The sequence below is a fragment of the Aquarana catesbeiana genome, linkage group LG03 (assembly GCF_042186555.1).
Source record: "Aquarana catesbeiana isolate 2022-GZ linkage group LG03, ASM4218655v1, whole genome shotgun sequence".
NCBI lineage: Eukaryota > Metazoa > Chordata > Amphibia > Anura > Ranidae > Aquarana > Aquarana catesbeiana.
In genome coordinates, this window is record NC_133326.1 from 22,576,935 (window position 1) to 22,595,918 (window position 18,984).

The 18,984-nt window shown below is 43.4% G+C and overlaps 1 protein-coding gene across 1 annotated transcript in view; it reads left to right on the plus strand.

The window, feature by feature from the left end:
• IGF1R (insulin like growth factor 1 receptor) overlaps positions 1–18,984 on the plus strand; it is a gene marked incomplete at its 5' end in the record, with an annotated part of 112,840 nt that overhangs the window by 13,437 nt on the left and 80,419 nt on the right. Inside the window, 5 exon segments of the mRNA XM_073618391.1 lie at positions 1,834–2,048; positions 4,092–4,218; positions 6,279–6,517; positions 8,576–8,743; positions 16,378–16,585. Coding sequence (XP_073474492.1) covers positions 1,834–2,048; positions 4,092–4,218; positions 6,279–6,517; positions 8,576–8,743; positions 16,378–16,585 — 957 coding nt within the window.

Here is an 18,984-nt window from a genome sequence, read left to right on the forward strand (position 1 = left end):
AAACATTCTGCTAGCTGTTGCCCCCCCCCCCCCCCCCCCCCCTCAATCCAGAGCTGTGCCTGTGTGCCCACTCTCCACTCTCTCTCTTCTCACAATCAGCAGTGGGAGCCATTGGTTCTTGCTGCTTCAAGGGCGGAAGGGTGTGGCTGAGCCCTAAGCCGTGCTGTGTGTCTATGGATGCACAACACAGCTCGGCTCTGGAGCTCGCTTGCACATGTCCCCCCACCCATAGCACATGACTTGCTATGTGGGCACATGCAGGAGAGGAGGAGCGGACAGCACCAGCGGGGGTCTTCAGAAGAAGTGCTCACAGAGGGCCACTCTGTGCAATATCCTTGCCTTTAGTATCACCTTAAGCTACATCTCCACCAAAGTTTGCACTGAAAGCGAAAAGAGAAGCCTCCTTGTGACTGTATTCTGTGTGCTGCAATCACAAGCTTCAAAGTGAAGTCCATTTTCCTCAACATGTTTCATGTTACACCCCGTATTTACCCCTTTGCAAAATGTGGAATTTTCCTTTAAATATTGCTGCTAATATAATCCAATCTTTCACATGACCTCCCCTCTTCCATTCAGACTTGAAATTAGACACACGCCCCATTGAGAAAAAAATTCTGCCTTTTTACATTAATTTTTTTTCCTCCAAGTTGCATTCCCTTGGCTAAAAAAAGCTTGCTTTCCCAAATGAAACCTGTGTGACCATTTTACATTCTGTTAATGGATAGATTTCCCAGCCTTATTTGTTATATGTACTTCATACAGAGGGCTAGGATGGAGACAGGTGAGACAGAGTTCATCGCAGTTGTTGAATGTCTCCTCAGTTCACGTCCTCAGATTGTTTTTCAGAGGTTGCCTTTTGGCCATCCTTATTTTGAAAGGTTGTAGTGTATGCTGTCACAGGTTAAAAGTCTAGTTAATCAAAACTTGAAGCATTTATGAACTTTTTCTCACACATACCAAAGCAAACTCTGCTTCCCAGCTCTTTGACCACTGTAGCCGAAGTACAATGGCTAATTAACAGAGTGTGACATCTTTTTTATTTGAAGAAGAGGTCTAATTTGTATAGCCATGCTCCTTCACTGTGGCCAGAAGACCTGGTTGGGGAATCAGTCTTGTTGTGTAGCCATGCTTTTTCACTGTGGTCAGAAGACCTGGTGAAGAATCGTTCTTGTTGAGTAGCCATGTTCCTTTACTGTAGTCAGAAGACCTGGTTGGACAATTGGTTTGTTATGTAGCCGTTGTCTTTCACTGTGGTCATAAGACTTGGTTGGAGATATGGTCTTCACTATGGTCAGAAGATTTGGTTGGAGAATTGGTCTTGCTGTGTAGCCATGCTCCTTCACTGTGGTGGGAAGACTTGGACAATCAGTCTTATTGTGTAGCCATACGCCTTCACTGTATTTGGAAGACCTGGTTGGAATATCCGTCTGTTTGTGTAGTCATGTGCCTTCAATTTGGTTAGAAGACCTGGTTAGAGAATTGGTTTGTTGTGTAGCCATGGTCTTTCACTGTGGTCAAAAGAGCTGTTTGGATAATCAGTCTTGTTGTGTAGCCATGCATCTTCACTGTGGTCAGAAGACCTGACTGGATAGAGAAGAGCACAGCGGCTAGCTTCTGGCCAACTCTAACTTCATAAATCACTTTGGTAATCTAGAGATTCCCCGTGGGCATAAAGAAGTGAAAACGATATAAGCCATGTCAACCGTCTATATGCAGTTGGTAAAATTTTGTGAAAAAAGCTGTATATTCGCCATACTACCTTGTGTGAACCGAAATTGTAGCGGTGCAGCCATCTTTGTTGATTTTAAGTATCTTTACATTAATTTTGTGCAGGAATTATGCCTTTTATGTTCTGGACAACAACAATCTACAGCAACTGTGGGATTTTTCGAAACACAGCCTCACCATCAAAACCGGCAAGATGTATTTTGCATTTAACCCAAGGCTATGTGTAAAAGAGATCGTTGATATGGAAAATGCGACAGGAACCAGAGGACGGCAGACAGAGCTGGACATAAATCCTAGAAATAATGGAGACCGAGCATCTTGTGAGTAAAAGGAGATTATTTATATATATATCAAATTTCAGTCAGGGTTTTTTTAATTACAGGTATTGACTGTTTACACAATGCTGCACATTCACATCAGTCCCTCCTCTCAAGGAGCTTGCAATCTAAGATCCCTATCTTACATGCATACAGAAACATACTTGGGGACATTTTAGACAGGAGCCAGTTAACACACCTGCATGTCTTTGGAGTGTGGGAGGAAACCAGAATGCCCGGAGGAAACCTACGCAAGTACAGGGAAAACATGCAAAGTCCATGCAGGTAGTGTCCTGGTTGGGATTTGAACCGAGGACCCCAGTGCTGCAAGGCAGGAGTGCTAACCACTAAGAAATGTGTACTCAGAAGAACATAGATGCTGTGATCTCTTTACCTCTTTCTGAAAATGCTAGTTGCCTGCCTGCCTGCAAGTGGTTCGAATAAGTTCTTGGCTGCAGCTGCTGCCATGAGCTTGGTGTTATTTTTTTTACAGTTGGCAATTGTCTGCTCAATAAAAGTGATCTGGGTGGCTGTACAGCCACCTGATCACTTTTACTGAAGGACAAGCACCGCATGTGCCTGATTAGCTGCAGTAGAGAGCAGGGGAGACATTGGGGGTACAATAGACCCCTGAGGTGTCCATACAGAAGATCTGCCACCTAATGTAAGCTATGACATAGCGGGCTTGTTAACCCCTTGTAGTAGTAATGACGATAAAGTGGTTGAAAATGCTCAAGGTTTTTTACCTTCATGCATTCTATACATGAAGGTGAAAAACCTCCTCTGTGCAGCAACCCCCCTCCCCCCCCCCCCAATACCTGAGACCAATCTTCCTCCAGCAATGTGCACGAGAGCCTCGGCTCTCTGAGGACTCGCACTCCTCATTGGCTGAGGCAGCAGCGGGAGCCATTGTCCCAGCCATTGAGGAGATAGAGAGGCAGGGCTGAGCCTACTTGAGTGCCCCTATTGCAAGCTGCTTGCTGTGGGGGGGCACTCAGCAGAAGGGGGGGGCCAAGATTGCCAGCGGGGGACACGAGAAGAGGAGGTTCGGGGCTGCTTTGTGCAAAACTACTACACAGGGCAGGTAAGTATTACGTTATTTAAAAAAAATAAACAAAGCCTTTAATATCACGTTAAATGAAAAAACGTGTAAGAAAAATAACTTTTAATAATATACAAATAATTTTAAAAAATAAAACCACCCCCATATCCTAGTTTAAAGTGTCACCTAATGAAAAATTTTAGTTAGTGTTCTGGAAATATTATAGATAGGACACTCCTATCCTCATATTGATTAGTGGTTCCAATTAATAACTACTGCAGTAGGGAACAGACACAGAAGATACACTCAGCATCTTTCCAAATAACTGTTCTGTTTATTTAACGCAATTGACGTTTTTCTAATAGACATGTTTTACACATGTATCACATTAATATTATAATTGTACTTTTATAGTAACAAGGGGCATAACATAGGCAGGCTAATTTCTAATCAGGACTTGTAATGAAAATATTAGTGCCGTGTGCAATAAATAGGTAAAGCATACAAAGTAGAATACAATTATATACAGAATTGACAATTACCTTAACAGTATTCTAGTTTGATGCCATTTCGACACACAGAATTTTAAGTCTCGACATGTTTGGTATCAGATTGCTCGACGAAACATTCTATTTTCTCTCAACAATGGTGTATTGTTTGTGTGCACTAAAATTCATTTTAGTTTTATTTTTTTTATTTTTTTCTAAAAAATGTGCATTCCATAAATGGCTGCACAAATATCACATAATGTAAAAAAAAAAAATTGCAACAGCCACTAGTTTATTCTCCGGGACCTCAGTTTTCAGAAAATAATTTTTGTTTTGTTTTTTTCTAGCTAAATAAATATGGATTTTAACGTGTTCAAAAAATAAAAAAATTGCCCCGGACAGCAAGTGGCTAAACGTTAGAGGGAGAGTAGTCCTTAAAAAAATTATCCATTTCCTATTTTGTAATCAAAATAATTTTATACTTTTTATTTGATTCACCTCTTATTTTCTTCTCAGGTGAAAGTCACACACTGAACTTCATATTCAACAGCACACAGAAGAACCGGATCATGTTGACCTGGGAGCGATACCGACCACCTGATTACAGAGACCTCATCAGCTTCACTGTCTACTATAAGGAGGCGTACGTTCTAGATAATTTGTTGTTCTTTTTTTTATTATCCTTCTACATTCTTCTATATAAATTGTTGTGATGAGCGATATATGCCTAATGGGTCCTACATAGAAAATAGTTACTGATCAGCCAGCTTGTAGAAGTTTTTTAAGGCTGCACAGACTTAAAGGTCAGATCATGTACCCTTGCTAAGGTTTCTAACATTGTGGCTGACGGACAAAGCTAAAGTGAACCTGCCAAATTCAAACAGACTTCTTTTTACTAGTTACCTGGCAGGCGTGCTTTTCCAATGGCTTCCCTACTTGGTATGCAGGGACGTGACAAGGTGGGAGCGAAGGAGCATGTGCCCCATGGCGCAGTGGCTGTATGTAGAGGAGAGGATGCTCTGGGAGTTCCTGCTGCTCCCTTCTGCCCGCCTCTCACTGACAGGAGTGACTTCAGCGTCACTCGTGTCCGCGGGGCATTTTTTCATCCGGAGTGCGATGATAATGGTCATATGCCGCCTCCGGCACTAGCCCCGTGCTTCCTGCTGTCACTTGTAAACACAGAAGCCGGCTTACTGTAACACCACTGACACAGGGGCGTGGTTTTATTTATTTATTTTTTTCAGTGACCTCACCAACACGGACATTTTTTCCTTCCAGTGTCACCACCAGCCCAGGGACATTTTTTCATTACTGTGACACCACCAGCCCAGGGACATTTTTTTTCATTCCAGGGACACCACCACCCCAGGGACATTTTATCATTTCAGTGACACCACCAGCCCAGGGACATTTTTTCATTCCTGGGACACCAGCAGCCCAGGGGCATTTTTTTCACTCCTGGGACACCACCAGCCCAGGGACATTTTTTCTTTCCAGGGACACCACCAGCCCAGGGACATCTTTTGATTCCTGTGACACCACCAGCCCAGGGACTTTTTTTTTTATTCCAGTGACACCACCAGCCCAGGGACATTTTATCATTTCAGTGACACCACCAGCCCAGGGACATTTTTTCATTCCTGGGACACCAGCAGCCCAGGGGCATTTTTTTCACTCCTGGGACACCACCAGCCCAGGGACATTTTTTCTTTCCAGGGACACCACCAGCCCAGGGACATTTTTTCATTCCTAGGACACCACCAGCCCAGGGACATTTTTTCATTCCTGGGACACCACCAGCCCAGGGACATTTTTTCTTTCCAGGGACACCACCAGCCCAGGGACATTTTTTCATTCCTGTGACACAATCAGCCCAGGGACATTTTTTCATTCCAATTACACCACCACCCCAGGGACAATTTTTTTTTTCATTCCAGGGACACCACCAGGCCAGGGACCTTTTCAGTGACCGCTGAAGCAGGGACATTTTTTTTTCCTTTCAGTGACACCAATAACCTAGGGACATTTTTTCCCTTGTCACTGGCGGGTCCATCGATTTTAAGCTTTTCACTGGAACCATTTCATGCTACAAACATCTTGGTGCTCGCCACTATTGGCTCTGTCCCCAACGGACGGGTGTCCAATAGGCGGATGAGGGCTTCACTTTCCCATCTTCGCCCTGGGCACTGGTCGACCTTGTCACTGTGTCACCTTGGCACTGTGGTATGTAACCCAGAATGAGTCTGCGGGTTGGACTTTATTGACCTCATGCTTGTTCCGCATTAGTAAAAGCTTGTTCACACTAGAGGCGCTCTTTGAAGATCGATCTGCGCTCAGATCGCTTTTTGGAGCACATTTGACAGGCAGGGGAGAGGCGTATCGCCACCTCCCTGCCTGTTTTAACCCCTTGATCTTCACTCTCGCACCCTGCAGCTGCATGGATTGCGCATGCTTGTAGAGTGGCCCCATTCAGTTGCATATAGCAACAGAGAGTAGTATTCTTGCTACAAAGTATGGCCACACACCATGTGTGTGCCACTGCCTCTGCAGCTAAAGGGGAGTAGTGGTATGGGGAGGCGATAAAAGCACAGGTCAACTGTGCTGCGTAAATTGTCAGCACTAAATAAATATTGGTAATAAATAATGCCTGCTCACCGAAAAAAAATCATATTACGTGTATTCTGTTTTCTTTTTCCTGTTTAGTCCTGTTCCTGATGTGACCGAATACGATGGTCAGGACGCATGTGGGTCAAACAGCTGGAACATGCTGGATGTAGACCTGCCACAGAGCAAGGAGAAGAACCCCGGGGTCCTCCTGCAGGGCCTGAAGCCCTGGACTTCCTATGCAATCTTTGTGAAAGCTCTCACACTGACTATGGCGGAGAATCATCACATCCATGGAGCAAAGAGCAAGATTGTCTACATCCGCACCGAGCCTGCAGGTATTTACATTTCTTCATCGTATTTCATGGCAGGGGTGCGTTTTTCACTTCTAGGCATGTTGTAGAGAAAGAGAAAAGCTACATAGAATTCCTCATGAGGAGTAAAAGGAATATTTTCCTTCACCCTACCTAGCAAAAATATATATATTTTATCTATATCTATATATATTTTAAAAAATTAAATATATATAGATATATCTATATAATATTTAATTTTTAAAATATATAGATATAGATATTTATTTTATTATTATTATAAAAAAAATATATATATAATGTACTGTATATCTATATTTATATTTAAAAAAATAAAATATAGATATTTATATTTATTTTATTTTGTTAGAGATATATATATATATATAGATATATAGATTATATATAGATATATATATATATCTATATATAGATATATATAGATTATATATAGATATATAGATTATATATAGATATATATATATATATATATATATATATATATATATATAGATATTCCTCCTCTCCATTGCCCCTTTCTGTGGGGGTCCCCCAAGGCTCGGTTCTTGGACCCCTTCTCTTCTCTATCTACACCTCCTCCCTTGGTCACCTAATAACTGCCCACGGCTTCCAATACCACTTATACGCTGATGACACCCAAATCTATCTGTCTACTCCTCACCTCACTCCTTCAGTCTCCTCTCGCATTACTAACTTACTAACTGACATATCAGCATGGATGTCGCACCACTTCCTTAAACTAAATCTCTCCAAAACTGAGCTATTAATATTCCCCCCCGCCCGTGCCCCCCTCCATGACTTTTCCATCAAAATCAACAATGCAACCATCAGTCCCTCCCCTCACACCAGGGTACTTGGTGTAATCCTAGACTCCGACTTGTCATTTCAGCCTCAAATCCAATCATTGTCAAAAGTTTGTAGAATTCACCTCCGTAACATCTCTAAAATTCGCCCTTTTTTAACAAATGAAACCACCAAGCTCCTCATTCACTCCCTTGTTATCTCTCGCCTTGACTATTGCAACTCCCTTCTCATTGGCCTACCGCTCCATAGGCTATCCCCTCTTCAGTCTATCATGAATGCTGCTGCCAGACTTATCCACCTTACCAACCGCTCAGTGTCTGCCAACCCTCTACTTCAATCCCTACACTGGCTCCCAATCACCCAGCGAATTAAATTCAAAATTCTAACCACAACATACAAAGCCATTCACAACTCTGCCCCAAGCTACATCACTAATCTTGTCTCCAAATATCGCCCAAATCGACCTCTCCGCTCTTCTCAAGACCTCCTGCTTTCAAGCTCTCTCATCTCCTCCTCTCATGCTCGTCTCCAGGATTTCTCCAGAGCCTCTCCCATCCTCTGGAACTCGCTGCCTCCATCTATCCGGCTATCCCCTACTCTTGCTACCTTCAGGCAATCCCTGAAAACTCATCTCTTCAGGAAAGCCTATCATGTCTCCAACTAATCTCCTACCACTTCCACCAGCTCATTCCCCACAGTTACAACCTTTTGTACCACCTGCCCCACCCTATTAGATTGTAAGCTCTTCTGAGCAGGGCCCTCTTAATCCTATTGTATTGTATTGTCTTATATTATAACTGTATTATCTCCCTTTTATATTGTAAAGCGCTGCGTAAACTGTTGGCGCTATATAAATCCTGAATAATAATAATAATAATAATATTCTCTATCTATATAGATATATATATTTAATTTTATTTTTTATATATTTATATATGTCAAAATATATATATATATATAATATATATATATATATATATATATATATATATATATATATATATATATAAAATTGTGTGTGATATATATATATATATATATGTGTGTGTGTGTGTGTGTGTGTATATATATATATATATATATATATATATATGTGTGTGTATATATACATACACACACACATTTTAATAGTACCCATTTATTAGTGGAGTAGTATGGAGTAGTGTACATGTAGTGTTGGGCACGTGGCGCTGGGTATGTGGACACGTACAGCACATGTAATTGAATTGTCTGCAAACATCTTATTTTATTTTTTAGTTCCCTCCATCCCCCTGGACGTCATCTCGGCCTCCAACTCCTCGTCTCAGCTGATTGTGAAGTGGAAGCCTCCGTCTCTTCCAAATGGCAATCTCTCCTATTACATTGTGCGCTGGCAGCAACAGCCTCAGGACAGTTATCTTTACCAGCACAACTACTGCTCCAAAGGTGCCGTTTCCTATTACTATGGAAGGGGGGGGGAGGGTTGTGGATAGTGTGAGTTGGATACACAGATACTGTTTATTCATTTTGCACATAGCATAAAGGCCTTCTAGGGATGTGTGTATAGGAAATAATTCTGCGCTAACTCAAATAGAAGAAAAGTGAAAAGCTGCTACATAGACAATGTGACAAAGATAATAAACAGTGAATGATAAATAATGTAGCACTGAAAAATAAACATATGTATCTATATGCACATGAATGATACGTGAATCAATCATACAAAAAAATAACAAGCAAAATGGAAATGGCAGCTTACAGGAGGGTGACCGTACCAGAAGGACGTGTTTCTTCTTATGAGCTTTTTTAGGGCCTTTTCACACCACAGTGTCTGCATTTTCTGTGCATTAAGGGCTCTTTCAGACTTGTGGTGCCTTCCGAAGAGCATTCAGATCACTTTTCAGAGGGTATTTGGCAGACAGTGAGGAGGTGTTGTAATGCCTTCTCACTGCCTGATTTAACCTGAGTGATTGTAAATGCTCTTTTTTTTTTTTTATTATTTAAATGTTTTGCACAAAGCAGCCCTTATCCTCCTCTTCTCAGGTTCCCCCGTGTGGCACTCCTGGCTCCACCCCTAATCCCCCCCATCCCTTCCCCCCTGTCCCTCCAAGGCACTTGCTCTGAGGGCACTTGTGCATGCATGCTCCCGAGCCCCCGCCATGTGGCTCCCACTGCTGTCTCTGAATCAATGGGGACTGAGAGAGCCGCTGCTCTTGTGCACATGGCAGGATCGAGATGAGCTCAGGTAAGTATAAGGGAGGGGCTGGGGAGCGGCATAAAAAAAGTTTTTTTTACCTTTTAAAGAGGAATTCCACACAAAAATGGAACTTCCGCTTTTCGGAACCCTTCCCCCCTCCGGTGTCACATTTGGCACCTTTCAGGGGGGAGGGGGGTGCAGATACCTGTATAAGACAGGTATTTGCACCCACTTCCGGGCATAGACCCCCCGCAGAATCTGCTGGGGTCTACGCCACTTCCCGTCCCCCCGCTCTGTCTGCTGAGAGACACACAGGTCCCAGAGACAGCAGGGACCATTCGGATTGCGCAGCGTGATTCCCATACCGAAGATGGCGGCGGCATCATCCGAGGACCGAGGGACGATTCGGCCCTCGGGTACCGACATCGCAGGCGCCCTGGACAGGTAAATGTCCATATTTTTAAAAGTCAGCAGCTGCAGTATTTGTAGCTGCTAACTTTTAAAAAAAATTAAAAATCAGCGGACCTCCGCTTTAATGCAGAGAATGCATTTATAGCAGTGATGGCGAACCTTGGCAGCGCAGATGTTTTGGAACTACATTTCCCATGATGCTCATGCACTCTACAGTATTGTGAAGCATCATGGGAAATGTAGTTCCAAAACATCTGGGGTGCCGAGGTTCACCATCACTGCATTATAGGATAAGTTCACATTTTAACAAAAAAAGATAATAAATGCACATTTTTATTTTTATTTTTGCAGGTAAAAAAAAATGTGCATTTATTATTTTATGTTTCTGAAGCCTCTAAAGCAGGGGGTCTCAAACTGGCCGGCCCGCCAGCTGTTGCAGAACTACAAGTCCCAAGAGGCATTGCAAGGCTTGACAGTTCCATCATGCATCTGCCTGTGGGGAGTCATGCTTGTAACTGTCAGCCTTGCAAGGCCTCTTGGGACTTGTAGTTCCGCAACAGCTGGCGGGCCGGCCAGTTTGAGACCCCTGCTCTAAAGCATTGCGCCAGCGACCAGCAGATTGCTGGTGCAATGCAGGTCTCAGTCAGATCTGTCCGTGTATCTGTGCTCCCATACATCGTACAGGGAAAGCAGATACAATCTGACAGGAAGACTTGGTGAACTACTGCAGCACTCCATAGCACCGTGGTAGTTCATTGAGAACTACAAGCCGACAGCCGCAAAGGATATTGGGACTTGTAGTTTTCCATTCATACGGCCAGGTGGGAGGAGCTTTTTTTTTTTTTTTTAAATTGTTGACAGATAGCGGGGGGGGGGGTGCAGATCCCCGCTAGCTGTTAGATTGGGTGGGAGCGGAGGCCGGTCCATTCATACTATGTTACATGTTACACACCGAATATGGGTGTAACGTAATGTTACGAAAAGTGATCCTATCCTCTAAGGTAAAAACCTTCTGCCTTTAGAGCAACTTTAATGCTTCACCACTGTGCCGCAATTGCATGCAGTTGCAGTTGCAGCTCGGCCCCGTTACTTGGCAAACTTGGCAGGCGCTACCACCTGTCAAACCCTCCACAAGGAGTTTAAAATTTCGCAGCCATGGCATCTGTACTGCCCCATCTGGCTGTATTGGGACAGTTTGGGTGAGCAGCCAGGGGGCAATAAAATTGCTATAGCCGCTAGCAGTAATCGATGTGTTCTGCTGGCCAGGAAGGCTCCCCGTGGCAGCCCCTCCACGCTAGCAGAATACAAATACAGGAGGAACCTTGACTGTGTTGAAAATGGAGCGACTTTCTTTCCTTCAACCCATGCTGGAAGGAAAGACTATAGAATCATCTATGGGGCTGCTTTTCTGTCTTAGCCCCCGGTTATACCAAATCCGTCTTTGAAACCGTGCGACTTCACTTGAAAGCGCACGATTTCAAAGCCGCATGTCAGTGCGACTTCAGGTGCTACTTTTCTGACATCTGTGTGATTTCATGCACAGATGTCTATGCAAGTCGCACCTGAAATTGTCAAGAGTGCAGGAACTACTCTTTCAAATCGGTGCTTTGAACAGTTCCATTGATGACAATAGGGTGCCACATGTCATGCGATTTGGACCTGTCAAATCGCATGACAAGTCGCACCGGTGTGACCAGGGGTTTACAGAGAAAAAAGGCTTAGAGTATACATACTGCCCCCCCACCCCCCCAACCTTCCACCTGAACCATGTAGCCGCTCAGGGCTGTACACATGCCGTGGCATGTCGCATTTGCCGGGTGTTACCACCACCGAACCCGACCAGTGCAAGTCTGTGGGGCCATGCGGCGTGGTGGTGCAATATTTATAGGTGTTAAATCAAACAGTGAGGAGGCCACATGTTGCCTACTTGTTGCCTGTCAAATCCCCATTGATCCATCGCAAAGCACTTCTTGCTTGAGGTTGCCATTTTGATAAAGCCCAGAGCCCCCCCGAGCAGCAGTAAATCTTAAAGCTGTCAGCAGATCGGCCTCTACATTTTAGGCACAGTGCCAGGGAATAGAGAGCAACTGAGCATGTGCAGAGCATGGTGAGACAGTATAGTACTGGATTTTAACCACTTCCCGTCCCTGCCTATAGCAGAATTATGGCCAGGCGGTGGTTCTGTTATCCTGACTATGACGTCTTTCAGGATAACATGCCGGCGCGCCCACTTGGGTGCAGAGTGGCGATCGGTGGTGCTGTGTGTCATTCTGGCACACGTCTCCGATCGCGGTAAGGAGTCCCTGATGGAGGCTCCTTACCACGTGATCAGCTGTGCCCAATCACAGTGTGAACCAGGAAGTGCCCGTAAATGGCTTTCCTCGGTTCACGCTAACAGGGAGAGCTGATCGGTGGCTCTCCCTGTCAGAAGGGGGGGGCGGGGTCTGCGCTGATAATCAGCATATTGATTATCAGCGTAGCCCCCATGAGAGGTGCCCATCAGTAACACCTGTCAGTGCCCCATCAGTAATGCCCGTCAATGCCCTTCAGATGCCAATCAGTAATGCCTGTCAGTAGCTCCTCATCAGTGCTGCCTATCCAGTGCCATCTATTAGTGCCGATCAGTGCCGCCTATCAGTGCCCATCAATTGTTCATATGGGTTCCTTCTCATCGGTGCTCGTCAGTGAAGGAGAAAACAAAATTTTATAACAGAAACGAAGAACAGAAAAAGAAAAACTTTTTTTTTTTTTTTTTTCCAAAATATTTCAGTCTTTTTTTAGTTTAGAAAAAAATAAAAACCCCTGAAGTGATCAAATACCATCAAAAGAAAGCTCTATTTGTGGGAAGAAAATGTTTAAAAATGTAGTTTGTGTACAGTGTAGCATGACCGCGCAATTGTCCTTCAAAGTGCGACAGCTGAAAATTGTCCTGGGCAGGAAAGGGGGGGGGGGGGGGGGGGGAGTGCCCGGTATTGAAGTGGTTAAACAGTATAGATACTTTATTTTTAATGTATTGCATAGCTAAACCTGCAGAATTTGCCAGCCTGAAGAGATCTAGGAGGACTTCATTTTTTTTTTTGACCACTTTAAAATGTACACATGTAGCGCTTCATTCTCAAAGCTAACACATCAGGATAAATACTTATTTAAAAAAAAAAAAAAAAATGACAGTTATTTTAAGTTTGAATCCAATATAATTTGAGCATTACAGTCACTTGGCTGATAATAGAGGTGCCTTAGGCTGGTGTTAAAGCTTTAAGAATTCGATCTGTAGTGCCAGACAGCCTGAGATGAGATGCAGTTGTTAAATTCCTCTTTACTTTAAAAACATCCTTATAGTGGAATTCCGCGCATACTTCCCAATACTTCATTCTGACGTTCAGATAACGCAGGATTAGAATGTCACCATTGGGTTGTATTGATAGCCTTTGTATTGATTTGTTTTTAGGGATCGACTATGGTATGTGCAAAACTTGGCTGTTATCTAATATTATCTTATATTATGTTTTATCATGGACATTTTTCGCTGTCTCTCATTATTTCGCGGTTCCCAACCTTTATTTCACTTGTTGTACCCCTTGGCAATCCATTATCATAAACTGTGACCCCGCCCCCAAAATCAGTCAGTATGATACTGACGCTAAATTAATAGTGCGCTAAATTTCAATTCTAAACTTCATTTTAAACTCCAGTGAGTATGTGACAAACCGAGATCTTAAAAAAAAATACGTAAAAAGTCCACATGCACAATAATATAAAAAACCTCTTGATTGCTGAAGAAACGTGAATAAACTCAATCCTTGCTCTGTGTTAGTCTCTACAAAGAATACGGGCCGACCAGTAATCACCACCACCTCCATGTGCAATGCCTGCTCACCTCAATTAAAGACCCCCTTGGGTCTATTTGCACTTTTGATAATAATCCACGAACGGGTTCCGATCGATCGTACACTAGTTTTCAGCTAATGGCTCCAGGAATACCAGGACTTTTCCCATAGACCATTTCTTCCTCCAGATTACAGTTTCTCAAAGCAAATAAAACATAATCATCGCGCAAGATTGCTTAAAAAGTACTTGCTTTTAATAAATAACATCGTATACGCTCACATTTAGGCAGAAATAAAACCACATTGAACGATGAGTTCAGTATTGGGACAGCTCTCCTCCTCACTACACATCCAGGGTAATGAGACACTCAAGGTGTCATCACCAGCTCCTCCCGACGCGTTGCGTCACAGGTCACGTGACTTGAGAAAGCTTAATATGAAGTTTATAATCGCAATTTAGCGCACTATTAATTTTTGCTATTCTATTTTATATGTGGTAACAGAACACATTTGAAATGGTTGCAGCTGTTTTTCATTAATATAATTAGTCACATTATTTTAGTTTTAGGTTGTTTGTTACTCATATCAGCGCTTTAGTAATATATTTCACAATGTGATACTGACACTGCCTGAAACATGTCCACAAGTTGTATACATAGAATGTGTAATTAAAATCATCACCATCAGAACACCAGGACTCACCCCAAACCTTATACTATACTTTTTCTAATTTACAAAATTACAGTTTACCAGTATTGGGTGTGGTTTAGGTACTCCTGTGGCTCTGATTTTAAGTACACCACAATATTTAAGGATCAAAAGCATACAGCTTGTCAGCATTGGGTGAGGTATTGGGTGAATCCTGGTGCTCCTGTGGCCCCCGATTTTAAGTATAGTTGTCACTTAACAGCACAATTACATTCCCCGCATCTGATATTCACTGTCATCCTGTGCCTTAATCCTCACTTCTCTTTTCTCCTTCTCCTCTCCCTCCTCCTCTCTTTCACCTCTTCTTCTCCTTCCCTCCTCCTCTTTTCTTTCCCCCTCTTTTCCTTCCCCTTCCTTTTTCTCTGCTCATCTCCTTCCCCTTTCTCCTCTCTTTGCCTTCCCTTTCCCCGCTCTTTGCCTTCCCTTTCTCCATTCTTCACCTTCCCTTTCTGTGCTCTATACCTTCCATTTCTCCATTCTTCACCTTCTCTTCTCTTTGCCTTCTCTTTCTCCTCTCTTCTCTTTGCCTTCTCTTTCTCCTCTCTTCTCTTTGCCTTCCCTTTCTCCTCTCTTCTCTTTGCCTTCCCTTTTTCCTCTCTTCTCTTTGCCTTCCCTTTCTCCTCTCTTCTCTGTGCCTTCCTTTTCTCCCCCTCTGTGCCTTCCTTTTCTCCCCCTCTGTGCCTTCCTTTTCTCCCCCTCTGTGCCTTCCTTTTCTCCCCCTCTGTGCCTTCCTTTTCTCCCCCTCTGTGCCTTCCTTTTCTCCCCCTCTGTGCCTTCCTTTTCTCCTTCCCTTTCTCTGCTCTTTACCTTCCTTCTCTTTGCCTTCCTTGTCTCCCCTCTTTGCCTTCCCTTTTTTCTGCTCTTTGCCTTTTCTTTTCTCTGCTCTTTGCCTTTTCTTTTCTCTGCTCTTTGCCATTTCTTTTCTCTGCTCTTTGCCTTCCTTTTCTCTGCTTTTCTCCTTGTCTTTCTCTGCTCTTTACCTTCCTTCTCTTTGCCTGCCCTTTCTCCCCTCTTTGCCTTCCCTTTCTCCCCTCTTTGCCTTCCTTGTCTCCCCTCTTTGCCTTCCTTGTCTCCCCTCTTTGCCTTCCTTGTCTCCCCTCTTTGCCTTCCTTGTCTCCCCCTCTTTGCCTTCCTTGCCTCCCCCTCTTTGCCTTCCTTGCCTCCCCCTCTTTGCCTTCCTTGTCTCCCCTCTTTGCCTTCCTTGTGTCCCCCTCTTTGCCTTCCTTGTCTCCCCTCTTTGCCTTCCTTGTCTCCCCTCTTTGCCTTCCTTGTCTCCCCTCTTTGCCTTCCTTGTCTGCCCTCTTTGCCTTCCTTGTCTGCCCTCTTTGCCTTCCTTGTCTGCCCTCTTTGCCTTCCTTGTCTGCCCTCTTTGCCTTCCTTGTCTGCCCTCTTTGCCTTCCTTGTCTGCCCTCTTTGCCTTCCTTGTCTGCCCTCTTTGCCTTCCTTGTCTGCCCTCTTTGCCTTCCTTGTCTGCCCTTTACCTTTCCCTTTCTCTGCTCTTTACCTTCCCTTTCTCTGCTCTTTACCTTCCCTTTCTCTGCTCTTTACCTTCCCTTTCTCTGCTCTTTACCTTCCTTTTCTCTGCTCTTTACCTTCCTTTTCTCTGCTCTTTACCTTCCTTCTCTTTGCCTTCCCTTTTTCCCCTCTTTGCCTACCTTTTCTCCGCTCTTTGCCTTCTTTTTCCCGGCTCTTTGCCTTCCTTTTCTCCGCTCTTTGCCTTCCTTTTTTCCCTTCTCTGCTCTTTTCCTCTCCTCTCCTCTCCTCTCCTCTCCTCTCTTCTCCCTCCCTCCTCTTCTCTTCTTCCTTCATTCACTCTTCTCCTTCCCTTCACTCATTCTTTTTTTTGTATGGATCATATGTTTTAGGATATAGTTTGTAGGACCAGATTGTGAGTGTTTCTGGTGTTCATCTGCGGGATTGTATGTGTCTTTATGCAGGTAAAGTTCCTAGTCGAAAATATGCCAACGAGACGATTGACGCAGAGGGCGAGAAGGAGCCCACCAAGACTGATGCTGGAGGGGGGCGAGAGAAGGGGATGTGCTGTGCCTGCCCCAAAACTGAAGCGGAGAAGAAGAAAGAGAAAGATGAGGCCGAGTACAGGAAGATGTTTGAGAATTTCCTACATAACTCCATCTTTGTACCCAGGTAACACAGCATAGCCCAGCATACAGTATGTTTGTAACAAGTGCCTTCAGGGCGAGAACGACATTGTCCTCACTGCTGAGAGTGAATGTAGGCATGGCCTGTTTACCTGTTCAAGCTCTGCAACCTCTAGCAGACTCTTCCACCACTTCCTCAAACTCAACCTATTCAAAACCGTGCTCATAAGTTTCCCTCCCCCATGTGCCCCTTCCCCCTGATCTCTCTGTCAAGATCGATGGCACAACTATCTGCCTGGCATGCCAAGGATCTAGGTGTAGTCCCGGACTCTGAAATCTCCTTTCGGCCCCACATCCAATCACTGTGCCGCCTCAACCTCCGTAACATCTCCAAAATATGCCTCTTTCTAACCAATGACACCATAACTTTCCTAATTCCTGGTTATCTCCCGCCTCGACTCGCTCCTCATTGGCTTATCTTTAAATAGGCTATCCCCCCTTCAGTCAGGCTAACAGGCTCATCCACCTTACAAACCGCTCTCTGCCAATCCTATTGGCTCCCGCTCACCCAACAAATTACACTCATAATATTAACAACTTACAAAGCCATCCACAACACGGCCCCCAGCTACATCACTAACCTGGTCTCAAAATACCAACCAAATCTTTCTCCCAAGACCTCCTCGCCTTTTTCTGAGCCTCTCCTATCCTATGGAACTCCCTACCCCAATCTGTCCGACTATCTCCTTCTCTGTTTGCTTTTAGACGATCCCTGAAAACCATCCTCTTCAGAGAAGCTTATTCTGCCCACACCTAACAATTGTACTTAATTTTCTCCATCAGATCGTCCCCCACAGCTATTACCTTTTGTATTACTTGACCCTCCCTTCTAGATTGTAAGCTCTAATGAGCAGGGCCCTCTGATTCCTCCTGTATTAAATTGTATTGTAACTGTACTGTCTGCCCTCATGTTGAAAAGCGCTGCGCAGACTGTTGGCATTGCCCATTCGCTGATCACCGCCATTTGTAGTTAAAAAAAAAAATAAAAACAAATTTCAGTATTTCTACCATAGTTTAGGCACTAGAACGTTTACGCAAACCAATCAGTATACACTTATTGGGATTTTTTTTTTTTTTTTTTTTTAGCCAAAGACATGCAGTAAAATACATTTTGGCCAAAATTTATGAAGAAATTTGATTTTTTTACATTTTTTTATTGGATAAGTTATGTAACAGAAAGTAAAAAATATTTGTTTTTTTTGTTTTTTTTTTGTTTTTTTCAATATTTTCGTTCTTCTTTTTTTCTTTTTATTGCAAAAAAAAAAACCCAGTTCTGATCAAATACCACCAGAAGAAAGCTCTATGTGTGTGAAAAAAAATTGTATACATTTTGTTTGTGTACAGCATTACATGATCTCGCAATTACTAGTTAAAGAAGCGCAGTGCTGAATAGCAAAAAAATAAAAAAAAATGACCTGACCATGAAGGGGGTAAAATCTTCCGAAGCTCTATAATTATTTATTTACTCATTTTGATTTATTTATTTTTGTTTAGGTTAGGGGGTTAATTTATTTATTTTATTTCATTATATTATTTATTTTTAATTACTGCATTTGAGCAGAAAAATGCTCAAAAACTCACAAAAAACGCTAAAAAAAATGTACAAAACGTGCGTTTTAATGCATTTCTGAGGGGGGAATATGCTTTTGAAAATGCACCAATCTACCCAAATCAAGTTACAGGCGACTTGGAGTGGAGAGGTGTACCAACTCCATAGAGAACAATTGATTTATTTTTTTTTTTTTTTCCTTCTACTCCAGCGTTTTGGAGCTTCGAGCTACAAAATGCTCCGATCTGAATTGGGCCTAAAGCCTAGTACACGCAATCAGAGAATTGTACGAAAAATACCACTTTCGAATCGATCGTACGATAATCTGATTGTTAGTACACAGCTTTTGAAAGCCGTACACGACAGTTCATCCGAAATTATTGGAAGGGACAAACGCGAAAATGTTTCTCGTACTATACCAGATTGTACGATTTTTCCTTTAACCACCTCAATACCGGGCACTTTCACCCCCTTCCTGCCCAGTATTTTGTATTTTATCACTGCTGGGATTTTTATTTTTTTCAAAAAGAAAAAAGACCGAAAGTTTTGAAAAAATTGTTTTTCTTATTTTCTGTTAGTAAATTTTGTTAATAAGTAATGATGGGCCGCACTCATGGGCGGGCATTGATTGGCGGCACTGATGGGCACTGATTGGCGGCACTGATGGGCACTGATTGGCAGCACTGATGGGCACTGATTGGCGACACTGATGGGCACTGCTGGGGCTTTGCTGTAATCAGGGCACTGATGATCAGTGCCCCGTTTACCTGCCCAGGTCTCCTCTGCGAGGAGATGCCACTGATCGGCACTCCTTGCCACACACTGTCTGTGTGAGG